General features: G+C 48.6%; 1 protein-coding gene and 1 pseudogene across 11 annotated transcripts; both read left to right on the top strand.

The window, feature by feature from the left end:
* Nucleotides 1-1,695: 1,695 nt before the first annotated feature.
* Nucleotides 1,696-12,517, top strand: RIIAD1 (regulatory subunit of type II PKA R-subunit domain containing 1). Of its 11 annotated transcripts, none has more exons than XM_041757044.1 (5): nucleotides 1,696-2,065; nucleotides 2,715-2,824; nucleotides 7,005-7,051; nucleotides 8,134-8,261; nucleotides 8,875-8,995. In XM_041757044.1, the coding sequence occupies exons 1-4, from the start codon at nucleotides 1,781-1,783 to the stop codon at nucleotides 8,202-8,204; spliced, it is 513 nt and encodes a 170-aa protein (XP_041612978.1). In that variant the 5' UTR covers nucleotides 1,696-1,780; the 3' UTR covers nucleotides 8,205-8,261; nucleotides 8,875-8,995. The 11 variants fall into 11 exon arrangements, 5 of the variants coding, with proteins under 5 accessions (XP_041612978.1, XP_041612976.1, XP_041612977.1 ...); XM_041757045.1 differs by lacking the exon at nucleotides 2,715-2,824 and adding an exon at nucleotides 2,638-2,714 and having other exon boundaries at nucleotides 1,725-2,065; XR_005988071.1 differs by lacking the exons at nucleotides 2,715-2,824; nucleotides 8,134-8,261 and adding exons at nucleotides 2,638-2,714; nucleotides 3,693-3,745 and having other exon boundaries at nucleotides 1,726-2,065.
* LOC121491818 lies at nucleotides 9,776-15,987 on the top strand (annotated as a pseudogene).
* The last annotated feature ends 4,308 nt before the right edge of the window (nucleotides 15,988-20,295 follow it).

The raw sequence follows: 20,295 nt of genomic DNA, 5'->3' as shown, positions 1-20,295 counted from the left end.
AATATAAGGCAAGACATAGATATAATTTAAATTTCTAGTAGCCACAATAAAAAAGAAGTGAAATTACTTTTACTGATAGATTTTATTTAACTGATATATCCCAAATATTACTCAACGTGTTTATATGATATATCCAAAATATTCAACATCATCAACATAAAGATGAATAAGATATTTTACTTTTTTTTAACTATACGTTCAAAATCCAACGTGTATTTTACACTTTTTAAAAAAGATTTTATTTATTTATTCATGAGATACACACAGAGAGAGATAGAGAGAGGCAGAGACACAGGCAGAGGAAGAAGCAGGCTCCATGCAGGGAACCTGATGCGGGACTTGATCCTGGGTTTCCAGGATCACCTACTGGGCCAAAGGCAGGCGCCCAACCACTGAGCCACCCAGGCATCCCAAGATGGTGCAGCTCTTTTTTTTTTTTAGATTTTTAAAAAATATTTTATTTATTTATTCATGAGAGACACAACACAGAGAGAGATTGAGGCAGAAGCAGGCTCCATGCAGGGAGTCCAATGCAGGACTCTATCCGGGGTCTCCAGGATCACACCCTGAGCTGCAGGTGGCACCAAACCGCTGCACCACTGGGGCTGCCCCAATGGTGCAGCTCCTAAGCTAGTTGGGTTGCCCCAGTAGCTTTTCTGTGGGTGGAGGGGTGCGAAGAAAGAAGTCTGGCCAACAGGAACTATCACCTCCAATTAACCTTTGCTCCTGCCTGAAAAAAATCACTTGTGACAGATGGCAGCTTATCTACGTCTCTATTAACCCTTCCTCCTAAAAAACCAAACAGTCACAATGATTACTAACTTGGATGCGATTTCTGGGAAGAGGCCTGTAGCTCACTGCATAATCTATCTTCCGTGGTGTTTTCCTGGTGTGGGTACTGCCAACATTTTCTGTTCTCCTCAGTGTTTGCGGAGGATAGAGCTATACCAGTGAGAGACCCCCTCCAAACCATGGTCTAAATGCTAGGTTTGTTTCTCCTTGGGCAGTTGTTCTCAAATCTGAAGGACCTGCCTCCCTTGGGAGGTCTGGTCCCTGTCCCAGGGGGCCTCTGCTGGGCATGGTCTGGTGTGTGTGTGTGTGTGGACAGACAGGCTCCTGCCCTTTCCAGGCCTATTTTCAGTTCCCTTTCTTAGTTAACTTCCCTTTCTTAGTTAGAAACTCAAAGAACATACCTTGAAGACCAACTGTCCTTCCCCGCCTCTGTTCCACTGGGAGTGGGAGAGAGAATTGAGTTTATGAGGAGCAAGTGAACCTATATATAGTCAGTTCAAGAGGGAGAACCTTTGGCAGAATGTCCCCTAAGTCCTTTCCCGTTTGGTCAGTGCAAGGACCTTTCTTCCTTTGCAGAACTCCCCTCCATCCAAGGGATGCCTTCGTGTTACTAAGTATCAAGTTCGGGGGCGGGGGGGGGGGGGGGGGGGGGGGGATGGGGGGGTGGCAGCGGGAGTGGGTGGGGTGGGGGGGTTGGCTAATAAGCCTTCTGAAGGGGAAGGAGCTGGGTTTCTGCTGTCTGGTGTTGTCGTCCCCCTCCCCCCCGCCCCCGCAAGCCCCGGCCCATGGGGCTTCAACAGCTGCCAGAGAACGGACAGGGTCATGAATCAGGTTCTGTGAGACTTTGCCTTAGGAATTCCTTCGCCAGTTTTTCTCTGGAGTCGAGAAAAACAAAACTATTTGTGGTTGGGTGGGGTCAGGAAGGAGGCCTCCTTCCGTGCACGACTCAGCCAGGAAGTGAGCCCCCCAGTCTGAGGAAGGCGATCCCATGGAGGCCCCCCCAGGCTCGTCTAGAGTCTCCTCCTCGGCTTCTGCAAGCCCCCGTCTCACTTCTCCCCCAGGGACCATTCCCTGCAAGCAGAGCAGCCGAGGCCCGACTGGACTGGGCGAGGGGGAAGGGGAGCGGAAGGGATGGGGAGGGGCGGGGCCTCCGCGCCCGCGTCCCCGTCGCCCTGACGACCCGGACAAGATGGCGACGCTGCAGGGCGGGCTTCTGGGGCCGGACCCCGGGGCGCTGAGCCCCGCGCAGCAGGAGCAGCTGCGGGACTTCAAGGTGGGTGCATCCTGACCCCGCGTCCATCCAAGTGCAGCCGCCCGGGGCGAGGGCCGTAGGCCAGGGTGGGGGAGGGCGGAGGGGCGGGGAGCCCGTCCTCAGGTGAGGGCCGGAAGGCCGTTGCGGGGGCTAGGGGGAGGGAGGGTCTGGGAGGGGGCCCGGAGGAGGGCGACGAGCGGGCCCGGGGGGAGCCCGTCCCCAGGTGAGGGCCGGAGGCCCGGGGAACCAGGCGGAGCCCTACGGGCCCCTCGCGGTGCGGGAAGAAAGGTCACAGGCACCCGGCGGGAACGGCCCGGGAGGACTGGCGGAGACGGTGACTCGGACACGGACGAGGGCTCCCGGACGGCGTAGAGCAGACACCGGCACAGTTAGCGCCGCGGCCCCGAGCCCGACGGCGCCCCACGGAGCTGGGCGGCCTGGGCGGCCTGGGGCTGCGGGGCGGGCGGCCGGGCGGGGCTGCGGGGCGGGTGAAGGCGTCAGACCTCCCGCTCCAGGGCGCGCCTGGGGCCCGCGGCCTTACCCCCAGGGCTTGCCCCCGAAACCTGCCTCCTCCTTTGCTCTCTTACCCCCAGATTCAGACTCGGATTGCTAACGAAAAATACCTGAGGACCCACAAAGAAGTGGACTTGCTCATAAGTGGTTTCTTCAGGTAGGTGGGTGTTCCCAGTCGGCCTTGACCACCAGTGGAAGATGCTACGGAAAACTTGCTGCGGAGATGAGCGCCTGCTGCCCTCAGGGTCAGAGGTGGCGGACAATAAGGTAACATAACAACTAAATAAATACGCGCACACACACACACACACACACACATATTTGGGTAGACAGGTATTTTAAGATTGAGTGTTTTCTGAGATCTGTATCATCCAGGGCATTCTTGAGTTATCTCTCTTCAGTTATCTGTAAATTCTCAAAAATATTAATATTCAGTCATTTTCGCTGTTAGGGTAAATATATATCTTCTGACTTTTGGAAGAGGTAATTTGGCATTGAGAAACTCAACAGGCAGCCATTGGGTGTAGAACACTATTTCTGCATCAGAGGAGCTTAACAAGATCACTAGAACTTAAAAAAAAAAAAAAAAAAAAAAAATCAGAGTCTGACCCTTCTGTCCCTGAGAGCTTTGTTGTGGAAAGACGCCAATGGTTGGAAGCCATTCGCCTGTAAGTCTTGGGGAAAAGACTGTTTTCCACCATATCCTGGGGCATGTTTTTCTTTCCCCTACATTGCCCTTAAGTGTGTCATTTGTTTCAATGGAAAATTCTCCTGATGGGATGAAAGGCAAAGAACTGTATATATAAAAAAAAAAATGTAGCAGCAACAAGGATAAAAACAATAGAGTTATTTCCAATACTGTTTGGCTACAGATAAGTAGGCAAGGTTTAAATGATAATAATGGCTTCCAATTCCAGGCACTGTGCTCAATTTCATGAGCCCTTATCACACTGAACTGTAATTTCATTGTCCTCTTCTGCTTCTGTCCCTGGTCAGAATGCCAAGCCAGCGGAGCCATGTCTGTGTCTCTGGCACGTGCATAGCGTGCATAGTGCATAGCGTATGGCGTCTTGGTACTTGGGCTGATCTTCCCAGCAACGACAAAACACAGCTTATCTTCACTCCTGTTTTATAGGTGGAGAGGTGAAGTACCTTCCCCAGGATGCTGAACCAGGATCCAGACCCCTGGTATTTCCACTGTGTTGGGTTGAAAGCTCACAGAAGGGGAGCCAGAGGCAGGGCTCTTCTTTATCTTCTCAACAGTAGACCTGGAGCTGTGTCTTTTTTCCAGGCTCCTTTCTTTCTCGGATCTCACTGTCCTTGATCTCCTAGTCATTTCTCCAGAGGCTGCAGATTCTCACAGGGCAGATAGGGGATGGAGAAAGGGAAGACAGAAACTTCTCTGTGAAGGTTGGTTTTGTTTGGCTCAGGGCTAAGGCTTAGGCAAAAAGATGGTGTAGGGGTCTTCTGTCAGTGTCAGTCCTGGGGATCAGGCTATCATTTTTTGCACTTTTTCTTCTAAAGGGAAATAAAGGTTGACCTCATTCCTATCGCAGGGAGCTCCAAGTTAGGAATGATTCCAGCAGGGAGGTTGAGGATAGATATTAAAAGCCTGAATTAAATCACCATTTGCATTGTTCACAAACACAAGGAATGGGTAGTGGTGGGGACAGTGGTGAATGAAGAGGGTAGTGTTTTTAGTTACATGTCAGGGATGGCCCAGCTTCTCTGTCCAGGAAGTTTCCAGGAGGAACTGGGTGTCTGCTCCTGGCTGCCTGGAGAACAGCTTTCCTCCCTTCCTTATTATCCCCACTACCACCACCCCACCCACCAACCCCTCCGGCCAGGTAGGCCACCAGGCTCTCCCTTTGAAGTTCTTGAAGCTACCTACAGGAAATTTCCGCCCCTTTCAGGCTTTTCTCTTTCTGAGGTGGAGGTGGGAGGGGGAGAAGAAGTGTTTAAAGTTTGAGGGTTTGCTTTTGTTGTTTTTGGGGTTCCTGTTACTTCTTCAGAAGAAACTGGGATGAGTTAGAATCAGCCCCCCATCATTTATACTGGATACTTCAGACGGTATTCCCCTTAGGAAAAGAGGAAAGGAGAATAGGGGACAGAATTCTGGGCAGCATACCTGCCCTTATCTCTTCTGCAGGTCCCTGCACTAGACTTACTCCAACCCATTGAGGACCTCCAAGATGTTTTTGTTGGGAAGCGAGCCCCCTACTTGGATTTTCCAGATCCTATAGCGATTCACTCACAGCTCTTCAGGGTGTACTTTTCATACACAGTGTATGAAACTCTTAATACCTTGAATTTTGGACCTGAAAAATAGAAAGGGTAGGGATTTAACTTATTTTAGGCACCCAGGGATCTTGGGTTTTAGGCTGGAGATATGATCGCAAAGTATGAAATTGTAGAAAGACTTTATTAGTTATTTTTCTAAGTAGCCAGGCAGATGAACCTTCCCCAAATTTATTTATTTATTTATTTATTTATTTATTTATTTATTTATTTATTTATTTATTTATTTTTTTCCTTCCCCAAATTTAGAACTGATTATGTCATTCCTTAGCCAGAAAAATCCTCAGTGGCTCTATAGCAATGCGCCCCCCCCCCACTTTTTTTTTTTTTAACATTCCGTTGAAATATAATGAAAAATGGCATATCCTAAACTGGGTGAACTTTTACAAGATGAGAATATACATGGCACGAGGGTCCAGATCAAGAAATAGAACCTGACTAGCATCACAGACTGTCTGTGGCCTCTTCCAGGCACTTCCCCCCAAAAGGTAGCCAGTATCCTGACTTCTCTTGTGGCACAGATTTGTTTTGCCTTTTTGTACTTTATATAAGTGGAATTCTGCAGTATGTACTCTTTTTGCCTGGCTTCTGTTGCCCAACAGTGTCTTAGAGATCCTTCAATCTTGAAACTGCTGGGGATGTTCCACTGTGTGACTAGTGTGAGCTTTACCCATTCCCCTTGCCTTTTGAATTGATATAAATGTCTCTCCTTGGCCTTCCAGGCTCTCCATAGTAGAGCCCCTTTGCTCCCTACTGCTCTCTGTTCTGGCCCCTCACTCCAGCCAGATGGAAGCTCTGATCACTCCATGGACCTCCCCACTGACCCTGTCAGGGACACTGACACTTTAAGTGCTCCTCTGAACTCTGGGGATACAAAAGGTGGATATTCTGGTTCCTACCCTTGAGGAGTTCACCGTCTATAGGACACAGGCTGTTTCCTTTGATTTCTTGATCTTTATTCTTGCCACTTCTCTGGGTCTGGGATGCCCTTATCCTGCCTGCCGAAACCCTGAGTGCACGGGGTACCAGCTGCTCTGTGAAGATTGCTGGGTCTCTGCTCTCGGAAGCCATCCTCCTTGTCCGTAGCACAGTGTTAACACCCTCTTAGAGCACTGCCAGGAGGTTCCTTGGCCTTTTGGACATTTGGGAACTTACCTGTTCCCTTTTACTTGACTAATTTCTCTGAGGTGGTGCTGTATTTTATTTTTTTTTTAAATCAATCCCTCATATCTAGTATAGTCACACAGAATTTGTGCTCAATAATTATCAAGTGGAATTCAAGGAGAAGGAAGGCAAATTCTTAAGGCTTGGGAGGTAGGGGCTTTCAGGGCCAGGAAGCCTTCTTCCAGGCTGGTGGGCAGAGCGGCCATGGCCAATTGGAGGTGTTGTAGAGAACACTGGCCTTGGAATCATAAGACCTGGGCTCTCTGCCTTTTATTTACATGCTTTGTGAACTTGGGCAAATGATTAACCTTTTGAAAGTTTGATTTCTTCATATGTAAGATGGGGCACAGTCGTTGCTGTTTCACAGGGTTGTTGTAAAATGAGACAATATTTGTGAACATTCTTTATGAACAATAAAACTCCATGCGAGATAAGGCAGTTCCCCTCCCCAGTGGCACCAGCGCTGCAGGCCTTATCAGTGTTCTGGTCAAGGCAGGGAAACAAGCAGCCTAAGTCTGCCCTCTCAGCTCTGCTGATGGCATTGCTCCCCCCACCTCGCCACCCCTTTGGGCACCCGTGGCTAAATGCAGTTACCAGCTGTGGGGTTGCATATGTGTCCGACCACACAGGAAGGCCTCGAGGACTAGGCAATGTGTCCTTCATCTTTACCTCCTGTCCCTAGCTTGGTCTCTGGTTCTGTGAAAATGTTTGTTGAATGAATGACATTCTTTGCCTGTCTGTGGCACAGCTGTCTTGTGAGGTGAGCTTGGTGCCATTTTTAATGTTTTGCCCTTTGCTTCAGAGCCTGACCTGAGGGAAAATAACGAATGCAAGGGTCTTGGTCAGGAGGTCCCCGGCTTACTGACTCCCAGAACGCTGTGTCTCAGGCCAATCTACTCCCTGAGGGTGGGGACCTGTGGCTGAGGCTGAGCGCAGCCTGCCTTCAGGCCTGCTTTATTCTTGCCCTTATTCCTATGTCTTCCAGAGAAATGTTTCTGAAAAGACCAGACAACATCCAAGAATTTGCTGCAGGTAAGTGAGGCAGTGTGTGTTGTGGGTGTTTGAGAAACCAGCCTAAGGGATATTGTTGCAGATGTAGACTCGGACAAGCCCCAATTCTCCCTGCAGAGTCTGGGGTGCTTCTTCACTCCATGTCACCTTAAGGAGCTTTTTTCAGAAGGCTACTCCATTGTCATTTCCTCAAAATGAGGACAGATGAAAAATGAGACAGAGCTTCCTTGTGGGGAGGGTTAAGAATTTTGAGATTCCCAAAGGAACACATTGGTGGCTCTTTACCTGGGCATCGTAAAGCAAGGTTCCCCAACCTTGCTATACCTGGGGAGCTTTTAAGGAATGCTGATGCCTGGGCCCAGCCCAAGAGGTTGGTGTTTCAGTAGCTCAGGTGGGGCCAGGCCCCACAGTTGAAAAAGTCCCCAGGTGACTCTAAGGGGTCAATGGTACTGAGAGGTCAATGCCTTAAGGTCAATGGTACTGAGAGGGAAGGGCTGAGCTGGCTGCTTCCTTGGGTCCTGTTGGCCCAGGGACGTAGTTCTGGCCTTGCACCATTTCTAACTGAATTTGATGTGTCTGCTGCCACAGCAGATGATGCCTCTGGTTCACATTATGCTGGGTGTATAAAAACTCCTCTGTCGTCATCGTGTGAGAGCCTGGCTCTCCTCTGAGAGGATATTCTCAGAGAGGAGAGGGCGTGATATCTCAGAGATGAGCTGGCAAGCTGAGCTGAGCTGAGAATAACATTTGGCATTTATTTGGGCCTCAGGATGGGCTGGGAGCAGAAAACCCAGAGATCCCTCGGCCCTCTGATGGCTCTTGTGCATCAGGAAGCTGAGGAACTGCAGGATAGCGAGGAAGGGACAGGAGCCATCCTGTATAAGCCCCTCTTGGGAACGCTTGAGCTCACAGGCTCAGCACCACTCCAGGCGGGGACAGTGACCACGGGATCTGCTGTGACTTCTAGTGTGTTGGAAAGCAGGGCCGCCTCGAACAGCCCTGCGAGGCTGAGCCATCCTAGCTCTTGAGCAGAGTAAGTGGTCTCCTTCCCTGCCTTTCCCCTTTGGGTTTAGATAATTTCTTCTTTTCGATTCTTATCCCAGACTATTTCACTGATCCAAGACTTCCCAACAAGATTCACATGCAGCTAATTAAGGAGAAGAAAGCAGCTTAATTAGCAGAATCATGATGCTCAGCTGCTGAGAGAGACCAGAAAGAATCCAGCCTTAGGGTGGGTGTTAACCTCACTTACAGACAGAGGCTTCTTTACTCTTGTCAAAATAAGCACTGGCTTCTCAGCCCAGGGTGTGAAAGAAACCAAAGGGAGAAGCTGCAGAGAAGTTTCATGCAAGTGTTTCGTTTTCTTGACACTATTTTGGGGAATTAGGGGCTGTGAAGAGCAGCCCGGGGTTTGTCTGGCATGTCCGTGGCAGGAAGAGACAGCTGTCTTCTGAGCCTAGTGAAACGTAGTCAGAGTGGAAGCGGAATCGTGTGGGAGTGAAGGGTGGCAGGGAAATGGGGGTGGGGCCTGCCAGCATCCAGACCCCGCTGTCAGACTGCAGAATATTGAGTGCTCCCCGCAGATGGCCTTTTCCTTCTTCCCTGGTGCTGGGAGCAGAGGGGGTTCCCGTTGCTTCTGGAAGGGGCGGGAACCATTTCCCTCGTTGTATCTCTTGGACTAGGGACTTTCCTGCTACCCCTCATCTTCAAACCAGGCTCTACTGTGAGAGCCATCTCACATATCTCAGGATGATTTCTGAAAGGATTCTGCAGATTGGGAATTTTTCACGTGAGGTGGGCAAAAGCCACATTCCTGATTTCATGGCACCATTTGTATTTTGCAGGGTCTCCTGGAAGCAAGGGAGCCCTTTGTCATCATCAGTGTGTGGTTCCAAGCCTCCTTGGGCCGTGTCTGCTGTTGCAAAGGCTTTTAAAGATATTCATTAAAAACAGACCTTTCCACTCTTTCTGTTGTATTTCACTCCAAAGGAGGAAGCCATCCAGCACAGAGGGCTGTTGTGCCCCTCCTTTGACCTGAGAAGCCACAGGGTGGGTGGGCTGTCTGCAGCAGCCCATGGGCCTCCGCTAGGTCAGGGGCTGCTCCCACATGTGCCTCAACACTGTGTCCTCTCTGCCCCTCCAGGCCACTTGCTCCCAAAGCCAAGGCTGGACAAAAGAATGAGGGTGGGGATCCTGCGAAGACCACAGTTGATCAGGGTGGTACTAAAGCCCTGTCCACACTTTAGCATGGCTTGTTTGTTGTTTGTTTTTCCCATCTTCCCTCCTGGGTTACTGTATGGGGTGTACAGGTGGTGGTTTAACTCTTTTCTACCAGCGATAATAGCAGCTGGGCTGGAAAGACAGTAAAAAAATGAGATTGGACAAAGAAAACCCATTCAGGGCCATGCCACTTGTAAAATATGAATCTAACAGGTGACTCAGGTGGTGGACTTTGTTCTTGAGGATTTTTAGCAACAAGCCACCTATCCATTTGGTTTTCAGCTAACAGGCAGGGGAGTGGGCCAGTTGGCCTCTTGACATCCTTTCCAGGCCCAGAAGGCATCCATGTCTTCTGTGTTATGCCCCGTTTCTCTGGCCTCCACAACCCACTGTATGAAGGACCTCTCACCTATGTGTGTCATGTCCACATCACCATGGCAACAGAGGCTTAGCCCAAAGCAGGGGCTGTGTTCTTTTTCTTTCCCTTGTCCCTGTCCATCTCATTCCCGGCTACCAGCCCCTGCCATGGTGGAAGGGCAAGAAAACCAGGTGGCAAGAGAACTATTAAATCTATGCATAATAAGCGATGTAGCAGGAACCGAAGAGTTGTTTCAAGTGCTTTCAGAATTACACTTCAGTGGCTATGGCTCTGACAGTGAGGTATCCCTGTTTAGAAAATCCAGATGAAGCCTTCAGCAGAAAACACATGTACCAAGGACCTCTGATGAGATGTGTTAAATTAGACTCTTGAAAGCTTTCCTGGGAAGAGAGGTCTGCAACAAGGTGGGGAAAGAACAAAGTGTTTTTCAGATGCTTGAGTGCATGATATGATACTGCAAGAGTATAGTGGCTCATTCTTGGGGGGTTCCTGGTAGAAATAAGAAATGCATTTCAAAAAAAAAAAAAAACAACAACAACAACAAAAAAAGAAATGCATTTCAATTAGAACATAATTCCAAGCCAAGGAAAGAAGGCATTTGGCACACTGTCCAGAGAGCATCTGCTCTGTACGACATCGTGTGCCAGGTTCTGAGGGTAAGGTGGGGAGGTCATCCTGCCACGCGGTGCTGTATCGTCTGGGAGGAGATGTGGAACTTATCACCCCAAACTTTAACTGTCCGGATAGCTCACCTTTTAGACTAAAAGCGCCATCAGAACAGGGAGAAAAATCTAAAAATCAGACCTGTTCACTGTTGAATTCCTGACTGCTGGCCCAGTGTCCGGCATAGAGTAAGTGCTCAGTGAGCATCTGAAGAGAATGAATGCTCATATAATTGAGTGAGCAATCATGTTCTATCAGCCCCTATAAAGATTATAAAGCAGGATGCCTGGGTGGCTCAGCAGTTGAACATTTGCCTTCGGCTTGGGTCGTGATCCTGGGGTCCTGGGATCTAGTCCCACGTTGGGCTCCCTGCAAGGAGTCTGCTTCTCCCATTGCCTATGTCTCTGCCTCTTTATGTGTCTCATAAATAAATAAATAAAATCTTAAACAAACTATAAAGCTACACAGCTCTGATGGATGTAGATACATCTACAGGAGGGGTAAGAAAGAATACCCAGTCTACCTGCAGCAGGAAAGAGAGGGACCTCAGGGAAACTGGCATGTGATGGGTGGGAAAGTACTTGCCAGGCGATGTGAAGAGCAATGTGGGGGGAGCCAGGGTATGGCAGGTGCTTCCATTTTGCTGAGCAGGGTGGTGGTCGCTGGCCCTGTTTGTCACCTGCTCATCCTCCTTACCCCTTTCTTCCTTGCTGACTGATCACCAGCTTTGTTGAGGGCAGCAGTGGGCTCAACCCCAAGTGGTAGATGGTATATTCTAAGCCAGCCACAGTACCACATTCCCTGGTTTCCCAGCCTGCCTTGCAAGGGGCAGCCATGTATAAAAGTGTGCTGCAGGTTTCTAGTAAAGCTTTTGCTTTCTTAACAAGAATAAGGGGATGGGGGATGATAGATTAAGTCGGTGTAGCCTTCCCTTTACCCACCTTTCTGTTGTGACCCTGAATGTAATGTCTAGAGTCAAGTGGCCATGGTAAGGCCATGAAGTGACCAGCAGGAGGAAGACCGCCCATCCTCCAAAGTGGCAGAAAGGAAAGATCAGAACACTGAGGCCCTGGTGGCGTCTTTGAGTACTTGAACAACCCAGCAAATGCCTGCCTTCAGACTTGTTGACAAGTGGGAAAAATACATCTCTAATTTGTTTTGAAAGCATACCGGTGTTTAATCCCGACCCACCACTTACTAGATGTGTGGCCTTGGCCAAGCCACTTTTCTTGTGAGGTTTCATATGTAAACCAAGACATGTAATTACCAGCTCTCAGGGCTGCTGGGTTAGGAACGAAGGAGGGGCAGTGCCTGACACATGGGCAGTGTTCACAGGGGGCTCTGACTGGAGGTGGGCACGATGCAGGGAGAAGAGGCCAGACAGGAAGATGGGACCAATTGTGAGGAGCATCACACACGAGGCACAGAAGGTTGATTTTTATCATCTGGGCAATGGAGAGCCAGCAAAAAATTTTAAGCCAAGAGGAGTTCCTGAAGAGATTTACATTCAGAAAATGCCAGAGTGTGGAAGACAAACTAGGGGAAACTTAAGCTAGAAGTGGAAAAACCCATGGTCCAAGCCATCACCAACCTCTCTCTGCATCTTGTCACTCACGTCTCAGCAGGCCTGTGCTGACTCCTGCCCGCCCCAGCTGAGAGCCAACTTCACTGCCTGGAACAAAAAACCCAGTTCATAGCTGCTTAATTTTTCTCACCTGATAGAATGTCTGGCTGTAGGCAAAATTCAAAGGTTCAGTGGTATCAGTAAGGACCCAGACCAGGCTTCCATTCCCTGCTCCCCTCCCGCCTCAGCTGGCTCTGGCCTGTGGCTCACCTCTGCAAGGGGCTGCCTCTATCCTCCAACAGGGAGAAGGAAGTGGCCACGCCAGCCCCGTCTGTACCATTTTGTCAGGAAAGAAAGTTTCCCTGAAAGTCCTTTCCACCTGTGTTTCACAGGGCCAGATCAGGGTCCTGTGGTCCACCCAAGTGCTCCAGAGACTTCTAGAGAAGAAGGTGTCCAGAGGAGAGTGGGGGTTGCTGGTGGGTCAGCCCCAAAGCTGTGTCTGCAGCTTGCTGGTTCCTTCTCCATGTCTCAGAATGGTTGCTTTTAAGGGGTGCCTGGGTGGCTCAGCAGTTTAGTGCCTGCCTTCTGCTTAGGGTGTGATCCTGGAGTCCTGGGATCGAGTCCCACATCGGGCTTCCTGCAGGGAGCTGCTTCTCTTCTGCCTGTGTCTCTGCCTCTCTCTGTGTGTCTCGTGAATAAATAAAGGTTCAGAATAAATAAACAAATAAAATCTTCTTTAAAAAGGGGGTGCCTGGGTGGCCTGGTTTTTGTCTGACTCCTAGTGTTGGCTCAGGTTGGGATCTCATGGGTCCTGGGATTCTCCATGTTGGGCTCCATGCCTGCCAGGGAGTCTCCTGGAAGATTCTCTTCTGCCCCTCCCCCGACTTGTGCTCTTTCCCTCTCAAGTAAATAAATAAATAGAAAAAGAAATAGAAAACAAACCCAGATCAGAGCCTGCCTAAAACCCTACCAGTGGTCTTCCAGGCACTTAAACCAGGTGGCTCTCTGGGCTTTTCAAGACCCTCTCCATCCCTCAGACTTTTTCTGCCCCCTGCCTCCCCCACCTGCCCGTGTTCTAGACACACAGGTCTTTCCTCCCTTCTTCAGGTATACCAGGGGAGTTTGGGAGTTAGGGCCTTTGAACTGTGCCTGGATTTTTCTTCACAGGTCTTCACAGGGCTGGGGTGCTCTGCTCTGAAAGGAAGCTTCTAAGGGAGCAGGCCATGCTTTTCTCACATGGCACAACTCACATGGTTGGTTTAGGACCTGCCTCTGCAGCTTCCTCCTTTTCCCTCATGGCCAAAGGATGAGCAGGAAGGACTGCAGCAGCGATACTTGTCTTTCTTTTCTGGAAAGCAGGTCTTCCCTGGTACAGCCCCTCCACCTCTGCCAAGTCCCCCTCAAATCTCATTGGCCAGACCCCTTTAAGGGAGGCTGGGAAGTTGAGCCTCCAGCCAGCCAACAGTGCCCTGGAGAGCTGCTTGTCGCTTCCTCAGAGTCCTTTCCTAGGGATCTAATTGAAGTAGCCTCACCCACATATTTTTAATACTTAATTTAAAAAGATGTCTAATTAGGGATCCCTGGGTGGCGCAGTGGTTTGGCGCCTGCCTTTGGCCCAGGGTGCGATCCTGGAGACTCGGGATCGAATCCCACGTCAGGCTCCCGGTGCATGGAGCAGCATTCGTGCGAGGCCCTCTTCTTCTAACCAGACGGGCCTCTACTGCCCTCTGCTGGCCATGCCTGCAAAGCTGGAGACCGCCTGAGGGACAGCATCAGCAGGAGAGAAAAAGGGTTTAGCAAGGATGAAAGTAGTCACCAACTCACAGATTCCCCTAGAAGGAAGTTTCTTCAGAAGTTACAACATCCAGGGCCTTGTCTCTAGCAGTCCTGCTCTATGAGCAGCCTAGATGTTTCCTTTTTTCAAAAAAAGATTTTATTTGAGAGAGAGACAGGAGGAGTGAAAGCAAGAGAGCACGAGTGGAAGGCAGAGGGCAGGAGGCAGAGGGAGAGGGAGAAGCAGACTCCCCACTGAGCAGGGGGTGGCTCAGTGGGTTAGGCATCTGCCTTCCTGTGCAGGTCATGATCTCAGGGTCTTGGGATCAAGCCCGACATCAGGCTCCCTGCTCAGCAAGGAGCCTGCTTCTTCTCCCCACTGCTTGTGTTCTCTTTCGGTATCTTGGTCTCTTTCTCTCTCAAATAAATAAATAAATAAATAAATAAATAAATAAATAAATAAATAAAATATTTTTTAAAAATGAGGGGGAAAAACCTTGCAAAGTTGATTATTCATTCATCCATTCAGTCACTTACTTGCCTACTCATTTATTCAACAAATATTATGGTACATTATGTATTGAGGATGCAGTTTTGGGAATCGGATATTCTTTCCTCAGGGAACTCATGATCTAGTGACTAAAGACAGATACATAGATAATTATAAAACAGCTTCAAAGGTGAAGAGAAACACACAAGGCATGATGGGTGTGCAAGACAGTGCCTCCCAATGTGGATGCAGAATGCTAACAGATGGATCAGGACCAGGACAGGGCCTAAGTTCTGTCTAATACCATGTCTCTCATTGTCAACTCTGAGGGGTGATTTTCGTTTTCTACAAGGAAAGTTCTTCCTGAAGTCTTCCTTCACTTTTATCTCTCTGTTTCATACAGTTGTTAGGGCCTTGCTTTTCACATCTATAGAAAGAGGGATGTACTACTAGATGTTAAGGTTGAATATCATTGACATGACTGAACTCTATGAATGCTAACATTGATGTGTTAAAACATCTCCCGGGAGCAAGGCGGCATGTGCCTATGGCCATCCTTGGGAAAATTCAGCTTTAGGCCCCCGGAACCAAATATGCCTTACAAACAATTGCCTCTGCCTAAATGCTTGTTAAAAAACAACAGATTCTGGGATCCCTGGGTGGCGCAGCGGTTTGGTGCCTGCCTTTGGCCCAGGGCGCGATCCTGGAGACCCGGGATCAAATCCCATGTCGGGCTCCCGGTGCATGGAGCCTGCTTCTCCCTCCGCCTGTGTCTCTGCCTCTCTCTCTCTCTGTGACTATCATAAATAAATACAAATTAAAAAAAAACAACAACCAGATTCTTAGTGTTCTTAAACCATTCCTGTTCTCTTGGGTGGCTGAGTTTCTTAATCTTTAAAGGGGATAAGATGTCCCTTGTGGATTTTGTTGTGAGGGCTGGTACTGCACACCTGGGCATCCATACTTGTGTCTGGCCCATGGCAGGCCTTCATAGATAGCAGCTACTATTTCAGTGAAGGGCAAAACTCAGTGCATTATTTTTCTAGAGCCAGGGGCGGCCCCTGAGGAGAGGTCACAGGTGTGGGCACCCTGGCAAGAAGAGGGAATAAACTAAAATTAAACACAAGTTGACATGTTGGAGTTTAGGACTATTTCATGTAGACTAAAAACTTAGAACTTTCTCAAGAAAGCTTCTTCAGGCCTCCGGACTTCTCTGGGGCCAGCAGCCACCCGACCAGTGGCCAGGGGCTGCAGGCTCAGCTAACTACCGTGGGCTCTGTGTCAAACCAGCAGTTTGCAGGTGGCTGTGCCAAGGCGCTGGAGGACGCTGCCTGGGGAAGCAGAGGAGCCGCGGCTGCTGCATGGTGCTGGCATCTGTAAGTGGTTCAGCTTGCGCAAGGGGTTCAGCTTCCTGTCCATGATCACCCACGCCAGGATCGCGCTTGACTCCCCAGTGGATATCTTTGTGCACCAGAGCAAGCTGCACATGGAGGGCTTCCGGAGCCTGAAGGAGGGTGAGGCAGTGGAGTTCACCTTTAAGAAGTCTGCTAAAGGCTTAGAATCTATCAGGGTCACTGGGCCTGGTGGGGTATTTTGTATTGGGAGCGAGAGGTGGCCCAAAGGGAAGAACATGCAGAAGCACGGATCAAGGGGAGACAGGTGCTACAGAGGTCTAGACCACCATGCCGAGGAATGCAAGCTGCCCCCAGCCCAAGAAGTGCCACTTGTGCCAGAGCATCAGCCATATGGTGGCCTCATGTCCACTGAAGGTCCAGGAGGCCCCCAGCTCACAGGGAAAGCCAGCATACTTTTGGGAGGAAGAAGAAGAGATCTATAGCCCTGCCCTACTCCCAGAGGCCCAGAATTGAGCTATAGTGGGTGAGGGTAATTCATTTGTGATCAGGAAGTTTGGAGGAGCAGGCATCAATCGGCAGAGTGGAGAAAGTGGGGACAAAGTGGGTAGGGGGCAGCTGGCTCTGCCGTACATCTCAGGCCAGGGTCCCACAGCATCACCCCCTCTTCCCTCTTGGCAGGGTTGGGGGGAAGGGGTGAGGCAAATGAACTACAACCGTGCTCTACCCAAATGCTTATAGAGGGTTCTGGAGAAAATCCCTCCCAGTGTGCTTTACCTGAGTCTCCACCCTCAGATCTCCAGGTTTTGAAAGTGGCCTGGATAGGAAAGTTGTTTTCCTTTCAAAGAAGGACATGTAATAATAATTTTCCCATGCCAGAGTATAGAGATGAAGCATGAGACCAGATTGATGGGCCCAACCCACGAACCACTATATTCTGTGGGGAGGGAACCCCTAAGGGGTAAGGCAGGGTTTTTCCACATCTTGTCCCATAACCCACTCTTGGGATAGGGTGCTGAGGACTGGGTTGTGACAGTAGCCACAGGGATTGTTGGGGGAATAGCTACAGACCTCCTGCTCCTAAACTTAATCCCACCCCATTCTGGGCCGATAGGATTTTATTTATTTGCTCCCTTGGACAACCGTACCTTGGGCCCCACTTTCTCCAGGATGCCAACTGCACTAGCTGTATGCGAATGACGTATCTTGTGCATTTTAACTTTTCTTTTCATAATATAAATATTCTGGTTTTTGTATTTTTGTGTATTTTTAAAAAGATTTATTTATTTATTCATTCAGAGAGAGCGAAGAGAGAGGCAGAGACACAGGCAGAGGGAGAAGCAGGCTCCATGCAGAAAGCCCTATGCGGGACAAGATCCTGGGTCTACAGGATCACACCCCGGGCTGCAGGGGGCGCTAAACTGCTGCACCACCGGGGCTGCCCTATTTTTGTGTATTTTCATCTTAAGGCCCTTGTTCCTGCACTGCGTTCTCAGGTACATAAACAATCTCAGGGATAAGTCAGCAGCAGCTCCAGGTCTGCACAGGAGGAATACTTTTTTGTTTTATCACCAGGAAAAACAACTATTTGGAGTGCATAGCCTATTGAACTACCTCATTTTTGCCAATTAGAGCTGGCTTTTCTGCCATAGTGTTCTCTTGAAACCCCTCTACCTTCAGTGTTCCACGGGAGATGAGGTTTTGTTTGTTTGTTTTTAAATATTTTATTTAAAAAAAAGATTTTATTTTATTTATTCATGACAGATATAGAGAGGGGGGCAGAGACACAGGCAGAGGGAGAAGCAGGCTCCATGCAGGAGCCTGATGTGGGACTTGATCCTGGGTCTCCAGGATCATGGCCTTGGCTGAAGGCAGCGCCAAAATGCTGGGCTATCAGGACTGCCCAGGAGATGAGGTTTTAACTCAGTTGCCCCATGACTTGATCTCCTTCTAGTGGAATATTGGAAATTGGTCTGAACAGGAAAAGCTGGTACAGGAAGTAACGTTAGGAGAGGCCGCACCAGCTGAAAGGTGTGGAGGGGAAGCCAGGATTAGTCAAGAGGTGTCTATACATGTAATAAAGGATTCCTGTTCCATACTTCTAATCCCAAGGCACAGGACTCACTTTACATACCAGATACATCCTTCACTGGATTGGGCTAGGCCTACCATGCACAACAGAGAGTGTGTGTGTGTGCGTGCACATGCGCGTGCATATTTTATTATTTTATTTTTTTTAAATCTCTTTTTTTAAATTTTTATTTATTTATGATAGTCACACAGAGAGAAAGAGAGAGGCAGAGACACAGGCAGAGGGAGAAGCAGGCTCCATGCACTGGGAGCCCGACGTGGGATTCGATCCCGGGTCTCCAGGATCGTGCCCTGGGCCAAAGGCAGGCGCCAAACCGCTGCGCCACCCAGGGATCCCCGCGCGTGCATATTTTAAAGATGAGTTGGTAAGGATAGGTTTAAGAATAGTAACTCTGGAACCCATCTTGAGCTGCCCAGGGATGGAGTGTATGAAGCTAACTTTCTTAACCTTTATAAATTCTGGGCTTTTCTTGTTGACTTCTAGAGAGACCATAAGCCATGGCTTCCTTGCAGTGTCCAGAACCAGTGTCCTGCCCTGCTGCAGCAGTGATTAGTGTCATGGTAGCTAAAGGATAAAAGAAGGTTTTACTTAATATGCTATGAGATCACCACAAACCTACCTCACTGTGTTGAAATGGGGCAGATGCAATAGAACATATTGAGTGATGTGTGTCTGATCCTGGGTTCTTGTCTTCCCTACTTGCTGCCCCCTCTAGTGATTGTATTTGTCTGGGTTTTGTAGGTTTTCATGAATAGCTGATTGGGTGATTGCTAGGTGGCCTGGTTTGTATAAATATAATGTGTTGATCTTCTCCATGTTCTTTTGGGGTTTTATTGTTTACAAACTTCTTTTTGTATTGAGAAAAAGAGCCAAAGCATCTTTGACAAAAGGTTCTGCACCAGGAAAAGAAACTGGAACATAGCTTGGTGACCCCTCTTGAGGTGTGGCAGCCTTGGACTATTCTTTTGTGTTCCCTTCCCGTATTTCCTTTTTTGGGCCAGATCTTCTGTCCTAAAAACTTGACTCCTACCCTATCCCCCACTCCCAAGAAAAGGCCCCACACATACACATTTCACATTCTCCCTTGTTCCCAATCCCCTGTGTCAAGACCATTCCTTGATCTGCTTCATACTAATACACTTGCATTTGGATGGAACAAACCTACTTTAATCTCTCCAGGCTGAGGGTAGAGAAGCAACAAGGGGGGCCTTGAATGTAGAAAGTAGGGTTGGGAGACCAAGAAAGGAAGATGAATGTATATCCAAGTCATTCAGGAACTCTTATGCAGGTGCAAGAAACTTCTGTCAAAGTGGCCACAAGATTGTTTAATAGGAGATGGACGAATGTAACTCCATGTTTACTGCTAGAAACCAAAGCTTTGTGTGAAATCTTGAATTTATTGGGGGTGGGGGTGGGGGTGGTAGGAAAGCTATACCTATCTGTTCTTAACCTGATCCCTTCCCCTCATTTCTGAACTGCAGGAGACTGAGCCCTCTTGGGCTTTAGTGACTCCATCTCTGGGGAGTGTTTATTTGATGGTTGGTGTTGCTGTGCCAGGTACTTCCTTTCCCACTTGCTATTGTCTTGTAATGCACATGCTGACCCTTTTCTCTTCTCTTTTTACCTTGGGAAAATACAATGAATAAAAACTTATTAGTACTGAAAAAGAAAGAAAGAAAAAAGAAAGAAAAGAAAGAAAAGAAAAGAAAAGAAAAAAGAAAAGAAAGAAAAGAAAAGAAAAGAAAAGAAAAGAAAAGAAAAGAAAAGAAAAGAAAAGAAAAGAAAAGAAAAGAAAAGAAAAGAAAGAAAGCTTCTTCAGAGCCCAATACAGTGCTTCAGTAGTCATACTTCTGACACCATCTCTCACAGCCCCCAGGTGGACTGGAATCAGGTCCTGCAGAAGCAGGACTTCACAAAGTACCTGATTCTTTTCTCATCAGGGTGGAGAAGTGAGAGCACAGATCCCTCAAAGAGTTACAAGGATGAGAAAGACTCTGGGGGCTGGGAGAACAGAATGCCAGCAGTTGTCTGGTAGCTGGAGGGTAGCTTTGTTGTCCAATTAGCAAGTACCTGAAAACAAAATCTGATGGAGAGGCTAAATCCATTACTGGATTGGAGAGGCAGTCAGGGTCTGGGTTTGACCAACGGAGTGCTAGAGGTCACTTGTGGAACATGGCTTTCTGGGTAACAAGGTAGATGGCACTCCACAAGGCTATTATTGCTCGATCTGTACAATAAAAAAGAAACCAAGAATGGATGATAGGGAGGCTGAGGACAGCTACCTTGATAAAAAGTTACAATTCCTTTCTGTTTCTACACCCTGAACCAGTCAGCTTTATTTTTTTTTAAAGATTTTATTTATTTATGAGAGAGAGAGAGAGAGAGAGAGAGAGAGAGGCGAGACATAGGCAGAGGGAGGAGAAGCAGGCTCCATGCAGGGAGCCTGATGTGGGACTCAGTCCCAGGACTCCAGGATCATGCCCTGAGCTGAAGGCAGACACTTAACCTCTGAGCCACCCAGGCATCCCAACCAGTCAGCATTAAAAAATAATTCTTTATTGAAGTATAATTTACTTACATTAAAACACCAACTTAAAATGTACACTTTAGGGGCACCTGGGTGACTCAGTCCATTAAGTATCTTCAGCTCAGATCCTATGCCCAGTGATGTACCAGAGCCAACTTATACCATCTAGTGAGATCCAGTTGTTAGCTAGCACCCTCTTCCATAC

This window comes from Vulpes lagopus, chromosome 5, assembly GCF_018345385.1.
Source record: "Vulpes lagopus strain Blue_001 chromosome 5, ASM1834538v1, whole genome shotgun sequence".
NCBI classification, from domain to species: domain Eukaryota; kingdom Metazoa; phylum Chordata; class Mammalia; order Carnivora; family Canidae; genus Vulpes; species Vulpes lagopus.
The sequence above is the reverse complement of the archived record's forward strand: the minus strand, read 5'-3'. Positions and strand labels throughout refer to the sequence as shown.